The 25,052-nt window shown below is 51.5% G+C and overlaps 1 protein-coding gene across 1 annotated transcript in view; it reads right to left on the bottom strand.

Moving 5' to 3' along the window:
- The window catches only part of LOC144719422 (uncharacterized), a 56,218-nt gene extending 41,414 nt beyond the window's left edge, over nt 1-14,804 (bottom strand). Inside the window, exon 1 of the mRNA XM_078595320.1 lies at nt 14,266-14,804. Coding sequence (XP_078451446.1) covers nt 14,266-14,332 — 67 coding nt within the window. The 5' untranslated portion in view covers nt 14,333-14,804. The remainder of the gene's footprint in view (nt 1-14,265) is intronic.
- Nucleotides 14,805-25,052: the final 10,248 nt, after the last annotated feature.

The following is a 25,052-nucleotide window of genomic DNA, read 5'->3' as shown; positions in this document are numbered from 1 at the left end:
CCTTAACAGACTGTTTGGGGCAAGTGCTCTGAGCGAGTAGCACCTACGAAGGCCGGCACTGCACAGGAGGGAGTGGGCGGCCAGCAGCTCGCCCGGCCGCCTTTGTCTCCCCAATCACGTAAACAAACCACGCGTGAACGCCTACACAAGCACACACGTGCCACACACGTGTACCCATACCCGCACGCAAAACACAATCAGCGTGCGCGCTGTCAGCGAGCACCTATTAAGACCGGCACGAGGGAGGAGGTGTGTTCAGCCCCACGTCCGGCCGTATTTGTCTCTCCCCCCTCCAGTGCTGATGTTTATTACGCACCGCACGATGGACACGTTTTAAGGCCGAGCCGACTGAGGGGAGGCCCAGAACCGGCTCGGCTATCTGTTGTCTCAAACTCTGGCCGCCGGGTTCGTAGCGCAAGCGCGCTAATCACTGCGCCACCGCTCCCCATAAGAGGCCCCACATCGCCTACTCCCCAACACGTGCACGTGAGGCCACGCGGGCAGTTTTGGTTCAACAAGGGAACGACGCATGCGCCGTAAGGTAGCCGGGGCACATAATGGCTAATCGGGTCGCTCTTCACAACCGAGGGTGCGTGGAGAGATGGTGCGGCGGGGTGCGAGGAGGAGGGGTGGAGGGATTCCGGGGGGGGCTGAGCTCAGAAATGGTAACACCCCTCCGCATCCCCCGAAATGGGACCTTTTTTTGCCAGTATCGATAGTATGAACAAAAATAAAGTTTTTACCCTTTCTGGCATGTTTGTTTGCATGTTCACCACAGATTACTGTGTGTGGTTAGCGCGTGGCTTGATTCCTCGCAAAATGTTTCTATTTTGGAATTTGAACATCTTAATACCTCCTGTTTTTTTTTGCAGGAAAGGGTAAAACAAAACACCTCTTGTTTTTTTTCGTCACCCGGTGTACGTAGCAGGACCCCCCCCCCGCCCCGACCCTCTCGGTAAACGAGTCTCGAGACACGCCGAGGCTATCCTGGCGAAAATGAACATGGGGGGTGAGAGCTGTCCACGCAAAAAGTCATTCGTTGTGGGTTCGTCGCTAGCCGCTCTTCCTCACCACCGTCCAGAACGACGTCACACAAACATTGTCACCGATACGATACGAGCGAGAGCAAGCGAGGGCGCGGTATGAAGGCGCAGACCCTGCAATTTCTTTACATCTCTCGAAGACGAATTAAACCGCGGGCAATGGTGTTGGAGACTCCCACCTATCCTCCCCGCCTCCCCCCCCCCACCGCTATCCAAAAAAAATACGATTGAGGACTTGGGACTTTTAAAAAGCACGTGGTTAAGAGAATCCAGATCACAACCCCTTGACTCGCTTGCACATTTCCCTGTCCACAGCGTCGTGAACTGAGCAAAAAAAACTGATAAAAAAATACTATTGAGGACTTGGGACTTTTAAAAAGCACGTGGTTAAGAGAAGCTAGATCACAACCCCGTGGCTCGCTTGCACATTTCCCTGTCCACAGCGTCGTGAACTGAGCAAAAAAACAGATTTTAAAAAACGTATGAGGACTTGGCACTTTTAAAAAGCACGTGGTTAAGAGAAGCGAGATCACAACCCATTGGCTCGCTTGCACATTTCCCTGTCCAAAGCGTCGTGAACTGACCAAAAAAACTGATTTAAAAAAATACGTATGAGGACTTGGCACTTTTTAAAAGCACGTGTTTAAGAGAAGCCACATCACAACCCCTTGGCTCGCTTGCACATTTCCCTGTCCACAGCGTTGTGAACTAAGCAAAAAAACTGATTTAAAAAAAGTACGATTGAGGACTTGGGACTTTTAAAAAGCACGTGGTTAAGAGAAGCCAGATCACAACCCCTTGGCTCGCTTGCACATTTCCCTGTCCACAGCGTGGTGAACTGAACACATGACCCCTATTGTTTTATTACGGGCGGGCTCTCACGCCTGTATGGTGGGAGGCTGGTGGTGGGTGGGGGGGGGTTTAAAGGCCACGCCGACTGGACCACGTGTCCGTCCCAACCATGCGGGTTTGTTTAGAGTTTTGCGGGTGTTTTATAATCATCATTGTTGGGATGCGGGCCTCTCCAACGCAGCCACCATCTCCAACCATCCTAACACCCCCCCACATCACCACCTAGCGAGCACCTCGCACCCGATCTCATTTATGCCATCGCTCAATTCCCCAGGGTTGGACTCCCTTCTCAGAGGGTTTTATCCCTCCCACAGTAAACGTCGCACGCGCGCCTCCGATTGGCACGGTTGGGCACGTACAGCGCAAAAGGCGCTCCGCGCACATACATGCGCAAGAGACAAACACACCGAAACAATCGATGAGGCTCGATAGATGGAGGCTCTGGTTTGCCCGGCTTTGCCGCTGTAGAGGAACGCGCTGTTCGTTGTACGGTTAGCCGAGTCTCGCGTTGTTATAGCGTCCATCGGGCAGCTGCTCAATCCGTTAGCTTGAGAAGAAGCAGCAGCAGCAGCAGCGAGGCGAGGCTTGACACGCAAGAGACAAAGGCACGGGGAGGAGCAGGAGGTGACCACGTGCGCCAACAAATATAAAGATCCCCCCCCCCGCCCGGCCGTGTAGCCTTGAGCCGACGACTTTTGGGTACCAAGTGCTGTCGGGCGACCGCGCACCGATGAAGAAGGCCGAACGGGATGGAGGGAGGTGCGTGACCGGTTCGGATAAGTCGTCACTGGTGTTGGTGGCCGTGAGCGGCGAATCGAGAGCGGGTCGCCGGGTTCGTGTCGTAGCGGCCCCAACCACCGCGCCACCGCTCCACCGCTCCCCCACGCGTCAACAAAGACAAAGGTCCCCCGTATAGCCTTCACAGACTGTAGGGGCAAGTGCTGTTAGCGAGCACCTGTAAAGGCCGGCACGGCACACGAGGGGGTGGGTGAGCCAGCACCACGCCCGGCCCCCTGTGTCTCCCCAGTGGCGATGTTTACACACCGCACCAGGTACTCATTTGAGGCTGAGTCGACCTAGGAGAGGCCCGGGACCGATACAGATAATCGTCACTGGTGCTTGCCGTGAGCGGGAATCGAACCCGGGTCGCCAGGTTCGCAGCGCAGCGACACATCCCAAGTCCTCTCGTCCTTGGGGTGACCATCAAAATACATTTTGAGCAAATGTGACTGATTGACAGGTAGCGGTGAGAGAGATCAATAAACTTAGACCCGGTTTCGTCGTTATTAGGACTCATCACTGATGATGATCAGATTCATCGCTGGGCCAGGATGGGTTCAGATACCGCCACTTGCCACCAGCCATGTCAGGCATGGCCCGGGATCACAACCCAGGTCGCTGGGATCGTAAGGCAGTGCACCAACCAATTGCGCCACCGCTCCCCATTAATAATACACGGATGCACACACACACACACGATTCACCTACCAATTAGCGGCATAACGATTTGCGCCGAGCATCATTCCATAAACTATCGATCGTCTATAACAACTGCCGCAAATGCAACAGCCTCTGGTAGCTGGATGTGTGGATCGCGTGAACCCATTGCAGGCAACGTCTCTGAATCTGGGAGAGAGAAAAACGATTTCCTACCAACGTGAATCGACGCACGATTCTGGAATCCCCTTGCTAAATCCATTCGAGGTTCTGAGTCTATACTCTTTGGTTCTTTCAGTAAAGTCACGTATGCATCAAATAAAATAAATCACGACGTTTCGGGCGCAACACAAGCGTCCATCATCAGGTGGGAAAGCATTGTTTTATTTTCTACCTTCGTGACTTTACCGAAAGAACCAAAGAGTATGGATTCCTGCAGTCACGAAAGCTTCAAATAAAGATTCTGAGTCTATTTCACTTTTCAAATCACCCTCTTATAACTCACTACAGGCTTTCCCCCGCAAAATAAGATTGTTCAAATACTATGTAGTTATCTCATTGGATTACTCTCCAATTATTATTATTGGCTGTCATCAAAGTTCTTCATTTTACTGAAATGTCGGCGACCCGAGTTCGATTCCCCGCTCATGGCCATCAACACCAGTGACGATTAGCTGAACCGGTCCTGGGCCTCCCCATAGGCCTTCTTCATATGTGCGCTCGTCCAACAGAACATTGATATTGTTCTTATCCGCTATTTCGCTTAGATTGTATCTATACCCATGAGTGTAAGTTGTATTCATCTTCTTGGTTCTTTCGGTAAAGTCACGTAAAATGGAAATAATAAAATAATAAAAATACAACATAATAAAATCATAAAATAGACAGACCTGGTCTTCACCTGAGGACGGCTGCTTGCGTTGTGGCCGAAACGTCGTGAGAATTATTTTATTATGTTTTATTTTTATTATTTTATTATTTCCATTCAACGTGACTTTACCGAAAGAACCAAGAAGATGAATCCCTGCAGTCACGAAAGCTTTCAATCGAAATGTAAGTTGTATTGTTTCTCTACGGCGCTTTGAGGTGCTTTAACATGAAAGGCGCTTTAATACAATATAGGTTATAATTATTATTAATCATCCGCTATCAGAATCGATATATTATCGCCGCACACCTTCACGGCCCGCTCGAGGTCCAATCAGGATGGGGCGGCCTCACCACGTGGTGGATGCCACTTAAATGCACGTGGCGGCTCACGAACAGCCCACAAAAGTCTGGCGTGTGCAGCGTGTGTAGTGGCGTGGGTGCACGTGTGTGTGTGTCAGTGTTCTTCACTCATTTTCAGAGGTAGGGGGATGGGGTGGGGGGCCCTTTCGCCGATAAGACATCATCAGTGTTCGGGGCCGCCACATATTTGACACCCATTCATTTGGGGTTTGACAGCGGCACACCTCCCATGCTGATGGGAGGTGTTTTCACATTTGCGTGTTGTAGGGGGCCGCACTAAAGGCCACCAGGCACCGCCATTGCCCCCCCCCCCACCCCCAGGCCTTGTAATGAAGAACACTGGTCTTGTTGATGTGTACACAAAGCCAAAGGTCCCCCCCCCAGTGCCGGATTATCCGAGTAGCAAAAATAACACATGCTACAGGCCCCGCACTTCCAAGGGCCTGGCGCTAAATGCTTTCAAGCTATCAATTTCGGTTTAGTGATTCTGCACTTGCTCTATCACTATAGTACTATACCGCCTTCAACTTTTACGAACGACTGGGTGTTTAAGGTTAGCGATTTGTCGTATTATCTGGCTGTATAGCAAATGAAAAAATACAATGACTTTACTATCCAAGTTAAAAATGTGTTTTTTATTTTCATGTTTTTTTATATTTAGGGCCCCTTGATAACATACGCCACTGGATCCCCCGTATAGCCTCAACAGCCTTCGTTCTCAGCCAGTGCTCTCTTCAACAGTTCCTAGGGCAAGGACTCAAATAGGGAAACAATAATTTTCCTATCACGCTCCTTTGCCCTGGAATGAATTACAGACGATTTGAAAACTGGTGAAGAGTGCATCGCCGTTTGGTTTCAAAAAATGACATTGACCATTGTAATTGTTTTTAATGTTTTGTATTGTACTATGTCGTATTGTGCGTTTGTTTATTTTTTTGCAAAAGAGGTTTTTAAACTCGAGGTTTTTTTTTCACCTGGTTAAATAAAGGTGAAATAAAAACAAGACTCTTGGGGTCAAGTGCTGCTGTTCGCGAGCGCCTACGAAGGCCGGCACGGCACCACGAGGGTGTTGGGTGATCAGTACCACGCCCGCCCGCCTTTGTTTACACACCGAACCAGGTACTCATTTGAGGCCGAGTAGACCTTGGAGAGACCCGGCACTTGTGTTGTTCGTGCGCGGGATCGAACTCACGCCAACCACTCACTCGAACGCCGCTCTCTGCGATGTGAATGTGCGGCGACCCCGAGTTTCAGTTCCCACTCACGACCAATATTTGAACCGGTCCTGGGGCCTCCCCTCTAGGTCGACTCAGCCTGAAATGAGTACCTGGTGCGCAGCTCCTAGTACTGGGAAGATAAAGGCGGGGCAACCCTTTTAGCGTGCCGTTCCGGCCTTCATCGGTGGCTGGCTAAGAGCACGTGCTGCCCCAAAGGTCCGTACGGCAAAACAGAAGATCATTGTCTTCGTTGTTACACTGCATCGTGCACGTGTGTGCACGTGTGTGTACTTTGTATGTCTTTTGCATGTACAGTACGTGTGTGTGTGTGTGGCACCTGTGTGTGGCAGAGGGTCTGCGCAGTTCGATTCCTGGTCCTGAACATCCATCCTCACCAGCGTGGTGAAGTATGGTCAATAAATTCCCCCGTGACTTCATCCAGCAGTGGATTGACAAAGGGCTGTAATCGATATGTATATCCGTTGACAAGAGGAGTTGATCGCTCGTGATATCACGCCAGCCACTCCACACCATTGACGGATATCCCGGCGTGGCTCCTGACATCTGCTCCCTCCCCACCACCCATCTCCATCCCTCCCTCCCTCCCCCACCACCTCCCCCCCACCACCTCCATCCCTCCCTCCCTCTCCCCCTCCCTCCCCCACCACCTCCCCCCCTCCCCCACCACCTCCTCCCCCCCTCCCTCCTCCACCATCCTCCATCCCTCCCCCACCACCACCTCTCTCCCCCACCACCTCCATCCCTCCGCGTCTCACGACTCAAGGCGGTGAAGCGGCACTTTGGCTGCCACGTTCACGCGCACCAAGGGGCAAAGCGGTCGACGCGATCATGAGATTGTTGCAAGGCAGCAGCTGAGATGGGACAAGGCAGTCACAGACGGGGCAGTCACAGACGGAGCAAGGCAGTCACAGACGGGGTAGTCACAGACGGGGTAGTCACAGACGGGGTAGTCACAGACGGGGCAGTCACAGGCGGGACAAGGCAGACAGACGGGGCAAGGCAGTCACAGACGAGACGCCCTGCGACCTGACCTCTCCCTCCTCCCGCCCTGCAGATCTCCGTCTCATCCATCGCGTCTCCTTTTCCCGAGACACCTCCTCCCCCCACCTACCCACAAACCTCACATGCCCCCGTCTGCAGACTCTCTCCCCCCCTCTCTCCCTTCTCCCTCCATCTATCCACATGCCGCCCTTTCTCCCGCCTCTCCCTCCCTCCTGTCTCTCCCTCCCTCCTGTCTCTGGGGCCTCCGTCTCTCCCGTCCCCCTTCTCTCATCTCCCCCCACCACCAACATCGACCCCACCAGGGTTGAGAGCAGACACAGGGCTGGGGAGGGCGAGTGGTTGTGGTGGTTGTTGTTGGTGGTGGTTGTTGTTGGTGGTGGTGGATGCAGTGAACACGTGCGTGGCACAGTGGGCGCATAGCTGCGGCTGTGCTCGGGCTAAATAAAACAAAGAGGGCCTCTCCCATGCACCCCACCCCCCCCATACTAGCACGTGCACCACACACACACGCACGTGCTCGCGAGCACGTGCGTGTGTGTGTGTGTGCGCTCGCGCGTGTGTGTTCGCGCGCACGCACACACAGACACACAGAGACACACACGTACACACACAGAGACACACAGAGACACAAACACACTGACACACACGTACACACACAGAGACACAGACACACACACAGATTGACACAGAGAGACACAGACACACAGACAGACACACAGAGACACAGACACACACAGAGACACAGACACACAAACACACACAAACACAGACACACACACATACACACGCAGACACACACAGACATACACACACACAGACATACACACACACAGACACACACATACACACAGAGACACACACATACACACATACACACACAGATACACACACAGACACACACACATACACACAGACAGACACATACACACACACAGACACACACTCTCTCCGTGCAATTCCTCCAACGTGTAGACGAGGAGTAGGAGAGTCAAGTCGGTCGAGTCAGCCGTGGGCGCGTGCAGGGGGGCGGGGCCGTCTGTCGCTAAGGGGATCTGCGCGTCTCCCATTGGCTCACGGTGGCCCCCGGCCTTGGCGACTTCAGCCAATGAGAGGACATTTGGGGGCACCGCGCGGTGAGACATCTTCCCTGAGCCCCTAAAGATAATTAATCCATCGAATTTGATGTTCATTAATAAGATTCGACGCAGAATAAAAAAAAACCACCACCACCCACCACCCACCCGCCCTTAATCTCGGGAATATAAGATGTGCCGGAAAGTAAGACGCACCCCCGACCCCCACCACCCCCCCCCCCCCAAAGTTGTACCTAGGGGCCTCAAATGGAGTTGGACAAAATCTGGTCACAAACATGAACCAAAAACCTCTTATTAGGCACAAACATTGCACACGCTTGCTTTAACAAACCGCGGGGAAAGTTCGTCTTGTAATCACACACAGATAAGGACGTGTTCAATTATCGTCCATCAGCAGCACATTTATTGGATTAATATAAATTGCCCCAGCAAGCAACGTCTGGACATGTCTAATGGGTTCAACGTAGGCAAACTCGAATCGCGTAGTCGTCACAGATTATTTAGACGGGTAGGTGGTGGGGGAGGGGAGTGCTGAGTATATGTGTACAGATAACAATTAGACCACAGCCGAACCTACCGATGATCTGGGATATCACTGCATAATTCACTGGTCAACACACTTTTTCTGGCATAAGGTTTTAAGGTAATTTTGGGGTGCTGATTCCAAATCTGGCATCAGTTTTTGTCTATCACGTCAGGTTTTTGATATATCAAATATTGCATTTTCAATAAAAACTGCAGAAGAAAAATATTAAATAAATGTGGATATCTACATAAAATGATATTATAAACACACTATCCTATAAATACAGCACCATATTTTAACACTAAAGCAGTCACTGACTCGCAACAACTTGCAATCATAAGTGACAAGAGTTAATTTCGGGTAAAATCAATGAAAATGGGGTATGCCGATAGCATAAAAATGAGATGTGATAGAGCAAATCTGAGATCAGATTTGGAATCAGCACCCTGAAATTAGTCTAAAACAGCTGCAAAAGTCCAGGCCAGAAATTTGTTTTTTGTTGACCAGTGTAATATCGATTTCCATTGTCACGTGCGACTCAACGTGCGTTACGCTTGCAAGGGGTTAAAAGACCCCAATAAACTATTAAAGTATTGTAATATAGAGCGCTAATTAATGTAGCATCCATGATGAGATAATGATAGTTTGGGCAGCAAGGTTAAAATCAGCGGTTGAAACGTTAACGAGGTATGACTAAGATTATGTAAAATAAAATGTTGCTGTTTGTTCATGAAAATACTTGAGTGATCTTCAAACAGCGCCAGTAAGAATACACGGGGGGTGGGTGGGGAAGGAGGAGAGAAAAACAAAGAAGATTGGGCCCCAAACTACGAAAGTTCGGCTCTCAAATCTCTCGAAACGACGCGCGCGCGTGGAGGCCACGTGGAGGATTAGAGACAAAGACAAAGCCCCCCCCCCCCCTAATTATAGCCTCAACAGATTGTTGCGGGCAAGTGCTGTCAGCTGGAACACCTATGAAGGCCGGCACAGTGCACGAGGGTAGTGGGGGGTGGGGCCAGCAACCACGCCCGGCCGCCTTTGTCTCCCTAGTAGCGCAGCAGGTACTCATTTGAGGCCGAGTCGAGCTAGGGGTAGCCCAGAACCCGTTCGGATACTCGCCACTGGTGTTAGCCGTGAGGATTAGAGAGAGATGAGACTCGTACAAGCCACCCTACTAAGTACAGCACTTATGGAACGTTTTTATAGGCCTACACAACACTGCTGTGTAAATTAATATTCTGAGAACAACAACAACAACAACGAAGAGGGTATCTAATGCCCCCCCCCCCCCCATGGACGACCCCATTCTTTAAGGAAGTGCGCAGTTTCGAGATTGTTTGCTGGGGGGGGCCACTTGACCGTGACGACCTCGAGACCAGGAGGCTATCGCGTGAGGGGTGTGCGTGCGAGACAGCCAGAACCTTGACACGTGTCACCGTGACTTATTATCATTATTACCAAACTACGCACGTGTCGCAACTACCATCACCACCATCCCACGTGTCATCACCCCCCCCCAACAACAACAACCCTGCCACTACCAACCACCCACCCACGTGACACAAACTATCCGCCCAACACCATGACCACCAATCCACTCATGTGTCACCACCACCACCCAACAACCACCAACCACTTCCAACATCACCAGTAAAACCACGTGTCAACACTTACACACGCAACACGTGGCAAAGACAGCCCTCCCCCGCATAGGTGTTAGCGAGTAGCACCCTATGAAGGCCGGCACGTCACACGACACGGTGGGGTGACAAGCACCACCCCCGGCTGCCTTTGTCTCCCCAGTGGCGATGTTTACCCACGTGTCAACACCACCCACACATCTACACCTTAACCACCATCCACGTGTTACCACCACCAATGTCGCATCACCGCACACGCACCATCACCATCATCACCACCGCACACGTACCATCACCATTATCACCACCGCACACGAACCATCATCACCACCACCACCACGACACCGTGAACCACTGTCCCGACATCGCGAGGTGACACGTCATGGCGAGTCGGGGGTGAGACGGAGGGAGGTGGTGGTCGGGGTGGTGGTAATGATTCACTCCGGTAATTCCGCTGCCGCGATTGAACTCCCCGATTCAAATTCGAGAATCGATGAGTGTCTTTGTTGCGCCGCTTGTTGTCACTGGCGCTGCTTGTCGATATTAGCGTCCTCAAAAGGCATTATTATTAATCGATGATTATTAATCGACGAACACCCAAAGATGCTTACGCCCGATTCGAGTGTTCCACGTGAATCTTTATCAGAATCGGGTTGAGCCCCTTTAAGTAAAAAAACTAATCGAGAACACCGCCTTTAAAAGTACAAAGTGTATAATAGGCGACGTTTCGGACAATGGGGCCACAGAAGCACAGGCAAGCAAGCCCCCTTCAACAGACCGGGCGCACCCACCCAGCGGCACAGAAACTCAAGACGCATCAAGACACAAAATCAAGACACAAAGCCCTTTGAGGCTCGCGTGGTCTGCTCGAGGTGCGTGGCGGCGGTGGTGGTAGCGACCACGTGGCAGTAGCTTGGCGCGGGGTCTGCCTACCACGCCCTGCCAAGGGCAGCCAGCCGCCTTTGTCACTCCCCACCCGCCAGGCAGCCAGCCAGCCCGCCCCTGTTCGCTAACCACTCATAAGGCTATGGGGGGCTTTTAACAGCGCTACCGCCACCAAAGCACCCGCGCCACTCGCGTTTTGAGAGCGAGCCAGGTTCAAATGCGGTCCCGGTAAGGTCGGCGGTGGACAATGCGGGTGATTGTGCGTCGCTGGGGAAGCGATCCAAGAAGGGGCCGACGAGTTGGTAGCGCAGTGCGCTTAGCCAAATGTGCACGCACATGAACGCACGCATGAACACACGTGCGCGCGCACACAAAGATGTCCCGTATAGTGGTGTCAGCGAGCACATCATCTTTAAAGGCCGACACCAGCTGGGGGGGGGGGGCAAGCACCACGCCGCCTTTGTCTTCCCAATTCCGATGTTTGTACACTGCACCAGGCACTCTACTCATATAAGGCCGAGTCGACCTAGGGGAGGATTATTTGACACCGATGTTGGTCGCGAGCGGGGAATCGAACTCGGGTCGCCGGGTTCGTAGCGCGGTGCGCTGAACCGTTGACCCTCCCGCTCCACGTGCAAATATCCACCCGTGTATCCCATGCACAGAGGCTGTCATGGCAAGTTCTGTTAGCGAGCACCTATGTACACACATGCACCCCAAACAGCCAATCCGTTCATAACTCCGCTCTGTCGGTCGTACACAGAACACGTTACGAACACTGCCGTACACCACAAACATAGACAAAAGAAGTCACGTGGCGAAACGATGGCTAGCGTATTTGTTGACACAACAACAACAACAAAAAGAGTAGCAGCAGCAACAAGAAGACCCCACCGGACAATTATAGAACCGCGTGACAGGAGGTCCACGTGTGTGTGTGTACTGGGGTCGCGTACACTGCTCAAGGGGAGCGGTGGCGCAGTGGTTAGCGCCGCACTGCGCTACGAAACCGGCGACACCGAGTTGTGAGACCCGCTCACGACCAACATCGGTGTCGAATATTTGAGCCCGTGCCGGGCCTCCCCTAGGTCGACTCAGCCTCAAACCAGCACCACCTGGTACGACGTGGAAACGTCTCCAATTTTGGGAGACAAAGGCGGCCCAGGGTGGTGATGGCCACTCACCCCCTCGTGTGCCGTGCCGGCCTTTCATAGGTGCTCGCTAACAGCACTTGCCCCAACAGTCTATTAAAGGCTACACGGGGGGGTTCTTTTGTCTTTGTGTACCGGTCATAAGCACCCCCCACCAGCGAACGACGACTCCACGTTCTGCTTGGAATGGGGTTTTATTTTTCTTGGGCCCCTTTGCTGCTGGACGGTACTTTTGTTTTCGACCCCAGTTTTTCGTAATCCCGGTGAGCCAGCTCACGCTTCTCAAACGAGGATGGGCCCGGTGCTATTTGAGCACAGCGCTCACCAGGGCAGATCGGCGTCAACAAGGGGCTTCATGTCAGCAGGGGACAGGTCCGGAAACCTATTCCGGTGGAATTCGTTTGGCACCACACGTCCACCCCCACCACCACCACCACCCCCCCCACCTCCGCGCCGAAGTTTTGCCCTTGCGATACCGCGGTAACCTACGCAGGGACATTGGGTTCACCGTATTTTGGATGGGTGAACCTTGTTTTTAACTCGAGTGGTCAGTGCCTTTTTAACTACGTTTAAGAATCCACCGTGGCTCTGTGAGCCGGTCCGCGTACCAGCGGCGTTCCGCAAAAAATATCGAGCGAACAATTTCATCACGTGAGCGAACGGACGGCCGTCAAATTCAGACTTGCGCACTCGTTTCCCGTGCACTTCCTCATAGCCCCCCCCCACTGAGTGATCGCTATGAGTGGGAGGGTAGGGAAAAGTGTGGAGTTGATGGTGATGGAGGAGGAAGGTTGGCAGGGGGGGGGGGTGCCATCGTTAGCACGTTTGAAGTTGCTCGGGACACAGTGTGCCACGAAGGCTTTGCCGCACTTGAGCCTGGGACGCGCATCGTAGCCGTCGCTTGCTGCGTTTTGGTTTCCAGATCGTGTGCTCCCGCGGTGCGGATATATAAAGCTGTCCGCTGGCGTCGGTGACACGGCTCGGAAAAGGGGGTGTCACTGCTGCGTGTTGTGGGCCGCGACGTGTCTGTACACGTGTCTCTGTGTGTGTGTGTGCGTGTGTGTCTCTGTGTGTGTGTGCGCGTGTCTCTGTGTGTCTCTGTGTGTGTGTGCGCGTGTGCGCGTGGGTGTGTGTGTGCCTGTACGCGTGTCTCTGTGTGCGTGGATGTGTGCGTGTCTGTGTGTGTGTGTGTGCGTGAGTGTCTCTGCGTGTGTGTCTCTGTGTGTGTGTGTGTGTCTCTGTGTGTGTGCGTGAGCGTGGGTGTGTGCCTGTACGCGGCTTGGACGAGTGTCTGCGTGCGTTCCCGCGGTGTCGTGACACCGGAGTGACTCAAAACGCAGTGGTGTAACGGTGAATTCATCATTTCCTTTGTGTCACCGACACTGCGTGCACACGATACACAGATCATCGCAGGTGCGTGCGGGGAGCTGTCGTGCGGCGACTGGTGCAGCGCGTTACGAACCCAGACAGCCCAAGTTCGATTCCCGGCCACGGCTGTCTGTACTTAGCCCCCCCCGCCCGCCCGCCCAAACAAAGCCCCTTCCGATCACCCGCATTGACCAGCGTGGAGAAGTATAGTCAAACAATCCTCCCCATGGCCGACACGGTGACAATGTGCCTTCATCCGTGGGATGTGGGCAACAATACCGCATGGCGTCACGAGACCACGTGTGGTCACCGATGCTTTGTAGGGCATTGTGTCTTTTTGCCCTGCCGGCATTCTGCGGGTGTGAGTTTACCTACGGGGTTAGCGCACTGCGCCGCGAACCCCTGCCACCCGAGTTCGAGACCCGCTCAGCGGCTAACATCGGCGACGAACATCTCAACCTGTCCCGGGCCTCCCTAAGGTCGACTCGGCCTTGAATGAGTACGTAGTACTGTGCGTAAACGTCAGCGGTGTTGAGACAATGGAGGCAGAGCGTGGTGCCGGTTACGCAAACCGCCCCTCGTGTGCTGGCACCGGCTTTTTCTTCACGATTGCTCCAACAGCCTTTAGGAGGCTACACGGGGGATCTTTGCTTTTGTCTTGGGTGAGTAAGTTGGCGTGCGGGGTGGAACGTGTTGTCGCGTGTGCCGTTCAGTGAGTGCATGCGTCGGATGAGCGGTGTGAGTGTGAGCGGTGCGTGAGTGTGAGCGGTGGTCAAGCCATAGCCACCACGTCGCTCACCTCTGGATCGCCGCTGCGCTTGCCACTCCACGTAGCGCGCTGCTTCGAGGAGTGTCTCGATTCCCATCTCGCGTCTGGGAGCCGAGACGGTGGAAGGAGGAGGAGGATGAATGGAGCTGTGGCGCTCACCAAGCACACAACCACAACACTGGCGGCGCGCGTGGACGTGGAGGATGAACGATGCGATGGGGATGTTTCCCCGTGCGTGACTAGCCCCGGGGCAGACGGGGTGGGTAGAGGCGAGAATGTGACGAGGCGCTGCTGACGAACGAGCGAAGCGGAGAGCGCAGGAGAGACGTGGCGATGGGAGGACAGGGTGGGGGGGTTGCGAGGGACAAAGCAGAGCGAGCAAGCCACCGTTTTTGTGCCGGCGGCGGCGGCAGGGAGGTGCGAGCAGGAAGGGGAGGGAGGGCTCCCTGTCGGTGTCTCTGTGTGGCCGTGTCTCCGGGTGCAATGTACGCACGCACACACACCGCCACCACTACAGCTACGCACTCCTCACTCACTCGGTGACTGAGCGCGCACGCGGATCCAGTCTGGGTTCAGCCCCGCCTCGAGCCTCCTCCCCTCCCCCTCCTCGACTGCACGCAACTCCCCACCCTTCTCAACCCAACAAAAGCAAACACGAAACTCACCCCCTCACCCCCAACCGGTCCTACTACGTGCATCTCCCCCCCCCCCGGCTCTCCCTCCCTATCTCCATCCCTCTCTGTCTCCATCCATCTCTTCCTCGATCCAACTATCTCCTCCACCCCCCCTTCCAATATCCACCCTGCGTCTCTGCATCCCTCTCTCGCACCATCCCTCCCTCTGCTATCAACACAACCCCCTGCAGATCTCGCCATGTGCTCGGCCCCACGTCGCTCCCCCCACGTGCCACTGTTGCGAGATTTGCCACCGTGGCCACGATAATCGCGCGTGCGAGTCGGTTCCACGTGGCGATTCGCAAACCCCGGAAACGGGATTGTGTTGAAGTGAAGGGTGGTGAAGAACGACCGGATCGATCACCTCCGCATCGCATCATCGCCAGCAGATGATAACAATAATAATACTGCTCATAATCATAATCAACGTTTTTGGGTTTAGATCGCGTTATTTATAAATGTGTCGTAACCCTCCACCACCCGACACGGCCAATCAGTAAAAAAGTATCACGTTGACTGCTACTACCGCATGCTGATGATGTTGAATGAAAGCTTTCGTGACTGCAGGAATTCATATGCTTGGGTCTTTCGGTAAAGTCGCGAAGATAGGTTCAAAGAAAATAACAAAAACCGACTATGTTTCGATCGCAACACAAGCCATCGTCATATCCTGATGACGTAGATATGTTCTTTGAAGAGGTTATTTGAACCTATCTCCGTGACTTTACCAAAAGACCCAAGATGATGATGATGATGTTCTTTATTTACTCCGGAAAATCTTGAGTCTCACGCATCTCAATGTTACTTTCAGCAACAGAATCCTGCTAACTGTGGCATGTTTGCCCCCAATTCGTGTGGCGGTATTTACCCAGACGAGCCTCGCCGAGTCGCGTGCTGAGTTTTCAAGACGGTCCCTGCCACGTCTGAATTCTGGGCCACTTCCATTGACGACGAGTGCTTTGGCGTCGTCACACACACATTGAATGGTGCGGGTGACATTCTAAGCTATACGGACCGACATCATCGATCATTTGTCGGACTGCCGTCACTTGGCCATCTCGTCAGGGTTTCCTGGATAAGCTCATGACAATTGCATGACAGTATTATTATTATAGTAATAGGTGTTTACCCTTTCAACTGGTACAAAAACTGACACCTTTATACAAGGCATCATGTTTGCAATAACCCCAACACAAGCAGTCAAAATGCAAACAAAAAGAAACAACTCTGATGATGATAATGATATGCACTGTCCTTGAAGTTGATTGGTCCACACCCGAGACAGCTTTTCTTAGAGCCTAGTCTCCATTGGTGTTGACTCATCAGAGTTGTTTCTTTTTGTTTACATTTTGACTGCTTGTGTTGTGGTTATTGCAAACATGATGCCTTGTATAAAGGTGTCAGTTTTTGTACCAGTTGAAAGGGTAAAAACCTATTACTATATTTTGCCACTGGTAAAGGAGATGTCTCATAGAGTAGTATTATTATTATTGTGAGGATTATAACGGGATGTGTAGCTGTCGAGTGCTCCGACAGTAGCTGTAGCACGCTGCGCTATGAAACCCAGCAAACCCGACCACCGCTTCGGCAAAGTGACATCTGAACTGACTCTAGGACAACACGCAGCACTAAACCAGCGTGAAGTATGATCAAATAACCAACAAAGCGTGGTGGGGGTGGAGTGTGGGGGGGGGTGGCTTCATCCACTATCGGATTGATACCATGACTGTAGATTGTTGTTATTATTAATTATATACTTTCTGTAGAACTGAATCAGCCATGAGCAAAGAGCTAACGCCTACTTGGCCCCGCGTGTTGCCAAAAAACAAGTCCGGACACGCGCGCACGTAGAAGCGGTCTGGTGCGCGTTGAGAGCGTAACGTTACCTCTGCCGAGTTACTCATTATTGAGGGCGATGCCTTGGTGCAAGGCTTATTTACTGCTGCCTTAAGGAACCGAGTCATTTTGCCAGAGGTGTGGACTCGAGTCATGTGACTTGGACTCGAGTCAGACTCGAGTCATGAATTTGATGACTTGCGACTCGACTTGGACTTGCATAACAATGACTTTGTCCCACCTATGAGATGTGGACTCGAGTCATGTGACTTGGACTCGAGTCAGACTCGAGTCATGAATTTGATGACTTGCGACTCGACTTGGACTTGCATAACAATGACTTTGTCCCACCTATGAGATGTGGACTCGAGTCATGTGACTTGGACTCGAGTCAGACTCGAGTCATGAATTTGATGACTTGCGACTCGACTTGGACTTGCATAACAATGACTTTGTCCCACCTCTGCATTTTGCACGGTGGTGGATTCTTAACAACGGTACAAACGTCCTAGTTTGTGTGCATGTACAGCCGTTTTGGTCGTAGATGCTAGATTTCACCATATTTCACCACGCTGGGCGATGCAGATGAGGAACGGGAGCGGCTTTCGATGTCACTCCGTTACCGATGTTAGCCGTGGCTGGGAATCGAACTCAAGTGTTTCAGGTTCATGGCGTGGTGTCCCTAACCAATGCGCGCCACCACGATTCCCCTCTCGGCGTGTGTCAAGCTCTTGACAGATGGCAAACCCGACTCGCTGGCACCCCTACGACACTGGTGAACTTTTTAAAGTGATGTAAATGTTATGTTTGGTGTTGAAGAAAACCCCTCGCCTGGTTCTTATGAATTATGAACAAACTCCCGATATGATAATGGATTTTTTAACCCTTTTATCTGGCGACAAAACTGACACCTTTTTTACAAGGAGTCATGTTTGCATTGACCACAATACCTGCAGTCGGAATGCAAAAAAACACAACTCTGATAATGTACGCACTGTCCTTGAAATTGATTGGTCCACACCCGAGACAGCTTTCTTTAGAGCCGAGTCTCACATGGTGTTGGACCAGATGACGCCAAAAGGCGCACAACTCAAAGATAGTGCATACATTATCAGTTATGTTTTTTGTTTGCATTCCGACTGCAGGTATTGTGACTTCTTGTAAAAAAGGTGTCAGTTTTGTTGCCAGATAAAAGGGTAAAAAAACTATTATCATATTTTGCTACTGGCAAAGGAGGTTCCAATGGTGTATACTCTCGATACGTTTTAGAATCCACTGCCACAACTTTTATCAATTGGACGTGGGGAATCGCGTGACGAGTGGATAAATGTAAATATAGCACGACTTATTTAAAGACAATTATTTAAAGACACATTTGAAGCCACCAGCCTGCGACTGGTCACCGTAAACATGTTTCAAGTGAAAGTAAATCATGTTAATCAATGCGCTGCGTTCAGTGTGGTGCACACATTTGCAGCCACTAGCGGCCGCATCATTCACCGGAACATTGACGAACAAAAAAATCCGCTCGAAAATCGAACCGCGCGTTTTTTCGTTACGCATCGATCTTAAAAAAAAAAACCCCAATAAATCCCCATTCATCGTGTTAATGTAAAAACCATTTCTCGTGACCACGTGCAAGCCCAGCCACGAGTGGCCGCTACAGTCTTCCAAGCGACGACTCTTAATTGAAAAATCGTCTCATTCGTCGAATCGCCCGCCAGCAGACAGACATCGGGACTGCGGTAGCTTCCTCGGCCGCTGTTGTTGTTGCTGCCGCTGCTTCTGCCACGGCGTTTCACGTGTTCGCGTGCACGTGGCACGGCCACTCACCACCCCTCCCTCCCTCCTCCACCACCCACATCATCGGGCGTGACGCCAACGGGATGATCCATTCCGGGATTCCGCCTTACGGCTTTCGGCTCTACCCCAACCCCGACCACTTGTCTCCCGATCCTCCGCCCCAATCTCAGTCTCTCCCCTCTCTTACCAACCACCCACCCACACCCCCAGCCAGGCCCAGCCAACCCAGCCAGCATCACTGCCCCCCCCCCACACAGACACGACTCCCCTCCATTCCCCTCGTGACGGCTGTCACATCTCCACAGCCCTCCCCACCGCTCACAACCACCCCTCTCTCTTCTAACCTAGCCAGACAATGAGCGCTGCTGCATCCCTCCATCACTCCCTCCCGTCCTCCATCTACCCCCCTCCCCCCACCGTCTTCTAGCCCCCCCCAACTCCACAGCTTCCCCTCCCCACCGACCCCCGAGACAACGTGACGCGTTGTTGGCACGCGGTGACGTAATGGTCGGTGCGAGTTGTAGCCAATGGGACCGGAGGCAGAACCACGCGGTGCCCCCCCCGCCCCTCCGCATGGGGGCAGGGGTCACGGGGAGGTGGTGGGGGGAGGAGGAGGTAATGGAAGGTGAAGTCGGACCCGGCTGCATCACAGCCCCCCCCACACCCAGTCCCCCCCACCCAGTCTCCCCCCACACCCCCCTACACCCCCCCCAAACCCAGTCCCCCCCCACACCCAGTCTCCCCCCCCCACTCAGCCCACACCCAGTCCCCCCCACACCCAGCCCCCCCCCCACACTCAGTCTACCCCCCTACCCCACACCCAGTCTCCCCCCACACCCAGTCTCCCCCCACTCAGTCCCCCCCCACACCCAGTCTCCCCCCCACCCAGTCTCCCCCCCACACCCAGTCCCCCCCCCACACCCAGTCTCCCCCCACTCAGCCCCCCCCCACTCAGCCCCCCCCACTCAGCCTCCCCCACACCCAGCCCCCCCACCCAGTCCCCCCCCCACACCCAGTCGCCCCCCCACACCCAGTCGCCCCCCCACACCCAGCCCCCCCCACTAAGCCCCAACCACCCCCCCCATAACCATCCACACTGCGCCGCGTGCCTTTCGCCCGCAACGGCGCGCCGGGAAGGGAAAAAAAGACACGCACGCACAAGCTGTACACACACACAAGCTGTACACACACGTGCGCGCACACACACACGTGCGCGCACAGACACACACAAGCTGTACATACACGCTGTACATACACACGTGCAAACACACACACGTGCGCGCGCACACACACGTGCGTGCACACACAAGCTGTACACACACACGTGCGCACACACGCACACACACACGCACGCACAAGCTGTACACACACGCACGCACAAGCTGCACACACACACGTGCGCTAGTCGCCGCCACGTGGCCGTGACGTCACGACAGCAATTGTGCCAGGCTAGGTGTACTCAAACTGTACATTTGCAAACGCGCATATATGCACGCGCCCACGCAAAGACGCGCACGTACACACAAAAACACTCTCGCACACGTACATAAAGACACGCACGTACACACAGGCACACAAAGACGCGCACACGTACACACACACACACAAAGACACGCACGCGCACGCACGCACACACACAAAGACACGCACACACACGCACACACACACACACAAAGACACGCACACACACAAAGACCCACGCACACAAAGACACGCACACACACAAAGACACGCACACAAAGACACGCACACAAAGACACGCACGCACACAAAGACACACGCACGCACACAAAGACACGCACGCACACAAAAACACGCACGCACACACAGACACGCACACGCACGCACACACAGACACGCACGCACACAAAGACACGCACGCACACAACGACACGCACACAACACGCACACAAAGACACGCACGCACACACGCACACAACGACACGCACGCACACAAAGACACGCACGCACACAACGACACGCACACAACAACACGCACACAAAGACACGCACGCACACACGCACACAACGACACGCACGCACACAACGACACGCACGCAACGACACGCACGTACGTCGGCATCCACGTGCGCTCCGCGTGCTCGCCGAGTCTGCAGCAGCTGGGTACACTGCTCGCTTGGCAGGGGCACGTCGCCTGTGTAAGCCGGCGCGTAAACTTCATGGGGATTAGCAACTCTTCACGATGCATGTGCTATGATGCTGACGAACGATGATGGGACTCATCGATTAAGAGGCGATCAATGAGGGGCATCGAAGCAGTTGGGATTTTTTTTTTAACGGCAAATTTTTGACTTCGTGAGTTACGATTTTTTTAGGCTACAAACTACGACGAAATGAGACTTGCGCGGATTTGGGGGGCGGGGGGAACCCCCAATGCAAACGAAATGCACAAACGAAGCAATTCAATGAACCGATCTATTCTTGAATATCATCGAATAGCCGAGGGAACGGTGAATAGTTGTACGTGAATAGGGAGAGAGAGGGAGGTGGGGGTCACGGAGGAATTCATCATATTGGCATGGGTCCAATCTCCATGCCATTCCTTCCAACAGTATATACAGTTCGTTACACACGCCGGATTGTAACCAAATCGCTTGGCGTTCCGTGCTCCAACCCTCGCGAGATGAACGCCAACAGACCCCAGCGCGTTTCGTCAATCCACTGCTAGCTGATGGCGTTAATTTTGTGTTTTTTTGGTCTTCTCTCTACGCCGTGGTTCTCTGCTTGCTTGCATTTTGTCGCGGGGACATACTTCATCGCGCCCGTCGGTGTCGGCTGGCCGCAGTTGGGGAGCAGGAGCGGTTTTCAGATGTTCATTCACTTTATTTAGCGCAGTGCGCTTAACCACCGTGCCACCGCTCCCTCTGGGCTTGTCAGCCAGCTAACAGAGCACATTTAGCAGTGGCATTGCCCGAAATCGAAAATATATACAAGCGACGTTCCAAACAAGCATATCACTTATTTAAAAACAAAGTTTATGAAAATTTTATTTCTGTGGATTTCACACCTGATGATGACTGCTTGTGTTGCAGTCGAAACGTCGTGAGAATTTTAATTTTTTATTTTAATATTTTATTATTTCTCTTCTACGTGACTTTACCGAAAGAACCAAGAATATGAATTCCCTGCAGTCACAAAAGCTTTTAATCAAAATTAGACCCAAGCATTAAACTTTTCCCCAAAGTTCTACACAAATGGTAAAACGTGTCCAACAAGCCAAGATCGCCCCTTCTTCTTCAATATAACTTCTCTGCCTGCTCGCATGTTGCAGTTCGACGCGGTTCAGTGCCTGGACGCGAAATCTGCGTGGGCGACGTTTCCCTGGCGGTCCTTTTAAATTTAGAAACACGCGGAAAAGTGTGTGGCGGGTGTGTGTGGGGGGGGTTTGGGTGCCTGACACAGCTCACGTCTGCGGGTACATCATAGCTGGGTATATGGGGGGGGAACATTCATCCTCCCGTTCGTTCGTTCATCCATCCAGCGATGTTTAATAACGTCGATTGGTGAAGCTCGCGGTACATGCTTGGGATCATGCGAGTTAGAATCGATTTATTTTCGTGTAACTTTATTATAACTGGTTACGCGATTAGCACGTAGGCTTTCGCGACCGATATTATTCGTAGTAGATGTCGTTGGGTTAGATCGCGTGAATTAAAATGTGTCGTTAAACCCACCACCACCACCCAAATTGGCTATGTCGGGTGGTGGCGGGTTTAACGACACATATATATTTACGCGACATAACCCAAAAAGATTTGAAGTTTTCGTGATTGCAAAATAAAATAAAACAACTAAATGTAGTTGGTCACCTACGTGACTTTACCGAAAAAACTAAAGAGTATAACCCAAAAACTTGTATCATGATTACATGATCTCCAATTGCCACTAGAGGCCGCTACATTAAATTATATTTTTATTTTTCTATCTACGTGACTTTACCGCAATACCCAAAGACTATATTATTTTATATACAGCATAATTTGTTTTTACGTCCATTGGTCTATCTATCTAATCGCGATCAATCGTTGACAATTAATCGCGAGGGTTGTTTGGAGGTAATTGCTTTTCGCGTTGCAAGCCTAATTCAAACCGGTTTGATTTTCTCAAAACCGGTTCGCGGTTATAACCGGTTTTAATTCGGCACTCTCTAGATTCTGGGTTTTCGCCTTTGGTTGAGCGGGTTAGTTGCAAGTGTCAGCGCCACCGTGTGGAGCTCGCTCTCAAGGGCAGAGGCGAGAGTTATTCACGCCGTACACCATGGACTTGCGAACCATAATCTTATCCTTTTCTATTGACACCTGGGAGTTTCATTCCCCACCATTGGATTTAAACCAGTCCGATCGCTGGTGAGATACTGAATGTTTAAACCCGTCCTTGGGCTGTCTTGTATTGAACCAATGCTGCTGACATCCACTCGCTGAAAGCCACGTAGCCGATGGGATTTGTAAACAATTATTGTTTTACGTGGCGGGACAGATATGGAAAGGCATATGTGTATTTTTAAAATATCTTACATATTCTCCAACGACGCTAATGATGTTTTTGTATTTTGATCTATGTGTAGATACCCCGCTGATTCATAACGACCTTCTAATCAACAGGCGATTGGATGTTGTGAAATCAATTACTTAAAATCTTAGAGGAGAGTGTTGAATCATTTAATATGTATATTGAGACGTGTGGGAGACGTGTTGAAGCATTGACGTAACATGTTTGTACTATACCGATTTGTATCCATATTATTTGAGTGGGAAATCTATAAATGGTCACCGTGTATTAGATGGCTGTATGCACTGCACCAAGTATCTGCGCATGTGTGAACAGCAAATGAAGTTCCAAGTTTATTTTTCAAAACTACTACAGTATTTTGAAAAACTATTTGAGTTAGAATGATGCTGTTCTGGCATTGTCACTGCGAATCATCATTGTCAGCCATTGTCAACTGCTGTGGGTGAAGGCTTCCCTAAGCCCTCAACATTCTACTGGACATCTGTGAAAACAGCTTCATAGCTCTTCAGATTTCTCGAGTTGAAATAACGATTCCGGTCCCTCGTGATTTTGCGATGCCAAAAATCCAACAGACACCTGCATATAAACGTGTCTGAAATCGCTATTCGTATATATATTTGCGTTGGTTGTAATTTTGGGTGGGTTCCCTTCTTTCGGAATTCTATCACCAGTCTCAGTCATCATTCCTCCTCACCATAACGTGTCCTGCTCAAGCGCACTTTCCTTAGTACAGTAGTCACTCCGATGGTTCTTATTTGTATTTATTACCAGACCCATGCCTTAGTCTTCCTGTCTCCAAATCGAATTCAAAGAATGCATCTCTCCGTGCGTCTTTGTGCACTTTTCAGTCTGTGTTCCAATTCTTTGTCCAAATCCATGTTTCTCATTTACGTCAGAATAGGTAATAGCATCCGCTGGAATATTTTGGGGTTTTCTTCAAAAGGTCAGTGCTAAATAGAACATGTATGCAGCAAATGCAATAGTTATATAAAGTCGACTCTATGCATCTACAATATCAGTCGAGTGCTCGCAAATATAATTGATTCAGCACTACGGTTTTTTTTTTGCAAAGTATTTCCTTTTCTCTGGAAAATAGTTCAATGACAGTTGTGGAATATAAATCCACATCAGATGTTCCAACTCGCGTGTGGCTCAAGTGCACTTTCCAATCCAGCAGAAATAGCCTCCCCCAGTCAATCTGCGTCTCCGTTTGCTCTCTCTCTCTCGTTCGCACGGCGTATACACCACACGTCTACGGGAAGGAGACGTTTACTACTTGGCTTGACAGTAAATTCTGCTGCTACATGTCTAAACCTGCGGTGAAATGAATGGAATACAACAAACAGCGAAGGGATGCAATGGCTGAGTGGCAGTAACAGTGGCCGCTGTTGATGTTGGTTGACCACGAATTGACCCTGGAGTGAGCTGTGTTTGTTCACGGTACTGCCACTGCTTCTGCTCAGACCACATCCTGCTGATGAGACTAGGCAAGTTGAAGCCGGTCCAGAGTTTTGGGGAAACCAGGCCCTATAAGGCACATGGGCGGATGTAATGTTTTATTAAAATGCTTAAATGAAGATAGAATTGTATCTGTATTACTAGCTTTGGTGCCATCTTTGGCACCAGGAAGGCTCCGATGAACAGAGGGGCTCACACGCTTAAAGGTCATCATTCTTTCAGCGGTACGTTTTCAGAAAAATATGTAATTTTCTCTATCAAATGGTTCTTTACTCTGTCAAATGATGTTGCAGCCTTCCTGTTGGTTGTCGAAGTTAAAAGTGAAAATGACGGACAGGGATACTTCAGTACTGTACATCAATAATTAGCACTGCATTATCACACGAAAAATATGTAATGCATACCTTCATCAATAAACAATCGCAAATGAACAATGACTCCATCAAATGTTTTATCCCAATCTCCACGTCAGGTGACGACCTCGTGATAACAATCTTGCAATTTTCAAAGGGGGAT

The sequence above is a fragment of the Lampetra planeri genome, chromosome 6 (genome assembly GCF_965212315.1).
Source record: "Lampetra planeri chromosome 6, kcLamPlan1.2.h2, whole genome shotgun sequence".
In the NCBI taxonomy this organism is placed as follows: Eukaryota; Metazoa; Chordata; class Hyperoartia; order Petromyzontiformes; family Petromyzontidae; genus Lampetra; species Lampetra planeri.
The sequence above is the reverse complement of the archived record's forward strand: the minus strand, read 5'-3'. Positions and strand labels throughout refer to the sequence as shown.